Source organism: Nestor notabilis, unplaced genomic scaffold (assembly GCF_000696875.1).
Source record: "Nestor notabilis isolate BGI_N333 unplaced genomic scaffold, ASM69687v1 scaffold1364, whole genome shotgun sequence".
Classification (NCBI taxonomy): domain Eukaryota; kingdom Metazoa; phylum Chordata; class Aves; order Psittaciformes; family Psittacidae; genus Nestor; species Nestor notabilis.
In genome coordinates this window covers 285,902-291,183 of record NW_009926120.1, presented here as the reverse complement: position 1 = coordinate 291,183, position 5,282 = coordinate 285,902, and the positions used below count along the sequence as shown (strand labels likewise).

Genomic DNA, 5,282 nt, shown 5'->3' with positions numbered 1-5,282 from the left:
CTCGAGCAGGACCTGCTGCAGTAAAACTGAAAGTGCAGACAGTCGCTTGCCTTGGCAGAGTAGTCTCAATAGGGCTGGCCAGTAAAGACCAAGGGCCCTTTGGGGTATTTAGCAAAGAGTTCCAGTTTTAATGTTTTCATAAATGGAAGGCCTTTTGGTTTTTACCACAGGAGAAAGGTGTTTTGGGGGAGGGAGGGTTAAACGAGATGGCATCCTAGGCTAGAACTTCTTCCAAATAATTTCTTGCCTTGACAAGTGACATGGAAAAAGTAATTGAGAAGAGAATACAGTATTTGGAGCCTCATCCACAATGAAGCTTTTCTTTTTGATATCCACAACTCGTATGTTGAAATAATTTTACCAGAAAAATGGACAGAATCTCTTTGGTCCGAGGGTGCCCTTTGAAAGATTCATTCCTTCCACATACGTAATAGATCCAGGAGTTTCTGAGGTTTCACCGTTAATCTATGTCTCCTGTATTTGGTTTGGGCTTTGTTTTGTTTTCTAGTTAATATTTGCAGTGTGTATAAATACATAGAAAATTATTGAATTAAAGGGTTTTAGCTAATAAATTCTGATGATGCATCATAAAACATCATGTAAAGATGCAGGGAGGTAATTTGAAACTCCTTAACACACAGCTAGAAGCCCATTATAAATGAGAGCACACAAGATTTATACATGACTCTGCAGCATGTTTTAACACAACTTAAAGAAATTTCCAGCAGGAAAATGCATTCTGCCATTATTTAATAATGCAGCAGGTATCAATGTTACTTTAATTTGTTGAAGGCATCATTTTTCCTTTGTAGAACCCTAAAACTGATGCTGCCAACAAAGCCATGCCTCATTCATGCTATTAATTCATGTTGGCCTGGTTATATCCTGTTGCTGGGTCCCAGTGTATGGAGCCTTTGCATTGCTCATCAGGCCTTAGGCTTTGCTTTTCTTTTTCTAGTTGAATTTGATGATTTGCTGATGGATTTTCTTTGGGCAGCTCTAGAAGATCTTTGTCTTTTTTCTCATTTAGATCAGAAATGTTACTACAAGAATCCTGAGTATCATATAAGAGCAGCATTCTCAATGCGTACACCTAACCCCAAGGGAACTTGTCTGACTGGTTAATCCCACTTCCATAAGATGAATTCCCACCTGCCTTTCTCACCTAGTCCTTTCATAGATTCCTAGAACCCCAGACTGGTTTGTGTTGGAAAGGACCTTAAAGCTAATCCAGCTCCAACCCCCTGCCACGGGCAGGGACACCTTCCAATAGAGCAGGATTGCCCTGTGTCCAAGCTGGCCTTGAACACTGCCAGGGATGGGGCAGCCACAGCTTCTCTGGGCACCCTGTGCCAGCACCTCAGCACCCTCACAGGGAAGAGCTTCTGCCTCAGAGCTCAGCTCAATCTCCCCTCTGGCAGATTCAAGCCATTCCCCTTGGCCTGTCCCTACAGGCCCTTGTCCAAAGCCCCTCTCCAGGTTTCCTGGAGCCCCTTTAGGCACTGGAGCTGCTCTAAGGTGTCCCCTTCAGGAGCCTTCTCTTCTCCAGCTGACCCAGCCCAGCTCTCTCAGCCTGGCTCCAGAGCAGAGCTGCTCCAGCCCTCGCAGCAGCTCAGGGGCCTCCTCTGGGCTCGCTCCAGAAGCTCCATGTCCCTCTTGTGTTGTTACCCCAGAGCTGGATCAGGACTGCAGGGCGGGTCTGCCCAGAGCGCTGCAGAGGGGCAGTATCCCCTCCCTGACCTGCTGCTCATGCTCTGGGTCCAGCCCAGCACACGTGGGGGTTGCTGAATCCAAACAGTAAAATACTCATGGCACTTTTTTGCTTTTGTATTTAGAGGAATTGCTTTTTTCCAAGTTGGAACATTTGGGAAGTGGGAGGTGTGGTTTCCTCTGGGAACATCATTACCTTTTGCTCAACTTTTGCGGAAAATGTGGACTGTGTAATCCCTATGAGAGAACAAAAGTGGCTGGAGAAATGTTTCCTGTATGTACCCTAGTTCAGGCAGCCCATCTTTGCACAACGTTCTCAAACCCAGGAGAACATAGTGTCACAGGGAATGTTGTCTGTGTTGTATGGCTGTATGTTCTTGGAAAAGCAGGTAAAGGCTGATACAGGGTCTGGTCTCTAGATGTGGTCCCTTGCCTTATGGAGCTATTGTACCACGTTGCTGGGCTCATGGGAATGCTTTGTCTGTGGCTCCACAGCTCCAGTATTTGATTGGCTTCACTCACTGCAACACTTCAGGTGATAAGAGGACTGGAGCACCTCCCGTATGAAGACAGGCTGAGAAAGTTGGGGCTGTTCAGCCTGGAGAAGAGAAGGCTGCGTGGAGCCCTCTTAGCAGCCTTCCAATATCTGAAGGGGGCCTACAAGGATGCTGGGGAGGGACTCTTCATTAGGGACTCTAGTGACAGGACAAGGGGTAATGGCTTTAAACTTAAACAGGGAAACTTTAGGTTAGATATAAGGAAGAAGTTCTTCACAGTGAGGGTGGTGAGGCACTGGAATAGGTTGCCCAAGGAAGTTGTGAATGCTCCGACCCTGGAGGCGTTTTAAGGCCAGGTTGGACAGAGCCTTGGGCGACATAGTTTAGTGTGTGGTGTCCCTGCTCATGGCAGGGGGGTTGGAACTAGATGATCTTAAGGTCCTTTCTAACCCTAACTATTCTATAATTCTATGATTCTATACCCAAGAGCATGCAAACTGCATCTAGAAACCCTGGTGTCCTCTGTGTCTCCCCACCTAGGCCTTCAGCCTCGTGTTTCAGAAAGCCATTGAGAGGGCGCCTCTGGATGAGAGCCTGGCAGTGCGTGTGCTGAACCTCATTGACAGCATTACCTTCTCTGTGTTCCAGTACACAACCCGGGGGCTGTTTGAGTGTGATAAATTGACCTACACCGCTCAAGTTACCTTCCAGGTAAGCAGCACCATTGCATTCAGTGATTTATTTTATAGGCAAAGATATTGGCGTGCAGGGAAAGCTCAAACTATCACAGCCGTGGCCTTCAGCATCAGAGTAGAAAAGACAAGGGCTGGGGATTTGATTTTCTCTCCCTCTCTTGCTGCTAATAGTCGCAGATGCTGTGTTTGATTTGCATTATGCTGACAAAGGGTTGTTGGAGAGATTAATACCTACTTGCAGGACCTGAAAAAAAGGGCAAAGCAAGCTGGTCTTGAAGGCCAAAGAAATGCTTGCTGCATAACTGCTGTCTTTGGCTGGTATGTTAGTATAATTTTTAGTCTATGATCTGAGCACGGAGACCTTTGTATATCCCTGTGCTGAAATCAAATTCAATCAGTTAATAGTGCTTGGCACAATGTTGCAAAGTTGTTATTTATTTTGTGCAGTGAATGACTGTGTAAATGCCCTGATATGTAGAATGCAAATATGAAGCAAGTTTGAACTGCTGAAACACTGCATCTTGTTAACCTTGATCCAGTGATTGCCATGATCTTTTTCATTCTACATAACTAGGTGTGAAAAGGAAAGTAAGTATATGTATTCACACATTGATATACACACATAAAGCAATCTAACACTATATTTTGTTAATAAATTGCCTGTGTGTAAAAAGTCAGTTCATATTTTGCAATGCCAGCGTTAATGCTGACCCAGAGGATGCCATCTTTCTCTAATATAGCTCTCTAAAGTATTGAAGTAGCACATGTTGTGCTCGTATCTACACTAAACATTAAAAATAGTTAATGGGTCACTTTAAGCTGTGAGGAAAAGCAACCTCTACAGGTCCAGTGTGTGGAGGCAGCTGAGTGATGAGGCCCAGGATTCTCCCATACAAACAAGCAGTTGGATCTTGAACCAAGTACCTCATCACTCGGTGGGAGATGCCAGGCACACTTCAGACGCCATCGCCAGGAGGCAATAATGAGATAGGGTGTAGGATCTGTGACAAGGAAATGACAAACTCACCACTCCAGCACTGTTCTTTTTTCCACTCAGAATTGGTATTCAGGGGGTTGGACTTCTTGATTCCAGAAGTCTAGCAGTGCGCATGGAGCCGTGGCTCTAGCCAGGCTCTGCGCATGGATCCAGAACTACCTCGAACGTTGCTCTGGCAGCCTTATTCCATGTATTCCATGTATTTTAGACTGGATATTAGGAAAAATGTCTTCACTGAGAGGGTGCTCAAGCATTGGAACAGGCAATGGAGGAGTCACTCTCCCTGGAAGGGACCTCTCTTCGGTGTGTTATCCATGAACCCGAATCACAGCCCTTAGCACAGAGCTTTCCCCAGCTTCAGTCCTCTTATGTTGCCGATCTCCATCCTCATCCCTTGTATTCCTTTGGGGAGACCCAAAGCACCTCGATGGTATGTTTCATCACACCCTTCCAACACGGGGCACTGTTTACCTTTTAGCTACATATTTGGCAGCTACATGAGTTAAATAATAAATCTGATAGAGTATATTGGTGCTCTGTATCCTGGCTGCTCAAGGATATCTTGTTTATTTGGGATTACAGATACTTCTGATGAGTAAAGAAATCAATGCAGTAGAACTGGATTTCCTGCTAAGGTACCCAGCACAGACCAGAGTCACAAGCCCTGTGGAGTTCCTGTCTAATCACTCCTGGGGAGGAATCAAGGTATCTATCTGCTTCACTTGAACTATGTGAATCAGCACCCCATATGTCCTCTCTATGGGAGTCATCTCCCGTATCTCCTTTCAGCAGCCTTCGGGTTGGTCCTTACAGCATTTGGTGAGCAAAGTTCTGACCATCAATGAGAAGTAGCACAAAAATGCCACAGAAATGGAGAATTCTGTAGGTACAAGACTGTCTCTGTGGGCTCCTCATGACTGTACCCCAATGATCTGTGTGTCCTCAAGAGGGTGATTTTCCCTTCTGAGGTTTAGGCATTTCTCTCTGTAAGACAGGAACGAGAATATCATAGAATGGTTTGGGTTGGAAGGGACCTTAAAGTTCCAACCCCCTCTGCATGCAGGGACACCTTCCACTAGACCAGGTTGCTCCAAGCCCCATCCAATCTCTGGTTTATGTTGTTATAGATTGTAAAGGACATGGAGATCTTCACTGTATTTGGGAGGAGGTGGGAATTTAATGTCGGTATCACCATCTGCAGAGATGTGCTGGTGATAGAGTAGTGGCAGCTGACAGACCTTCTGCAGAAGACTACTGTCCTGGCAGTGAGAAGGTCTAACAGCTGCCACATGTTTGGAGTGAGAGCTGAGGAACTGCATCTGAAGGACATGTGAGTTACCCTATCTTTGCTCTAATTTGTCAACCAGTGTGAATTGTGCTGGA

General features: G+C 45.7%; 1 protein-coding gene across 1 annotated transcript in view; it reads left to right on the top strand.

Moving 5' to 3' along the window:
* The window catches only part of DNAH9 (dynein, axonemal, heavy chain 9), a 172,874-nt gene that overhangs the window by 118,319 nt on the left and 49,273 nt on the right, over positions 1-5,282 (top strand). Inside the window, 2 exon segments of the mRNA XM_010013395.1 lie at positions 2,748-2,918; positions 4,482-4,604. Coding sequence (XP_010011697.1) covers positions 2,748-2,918; positions 4,482-4,604 — 294 coding nt within the window.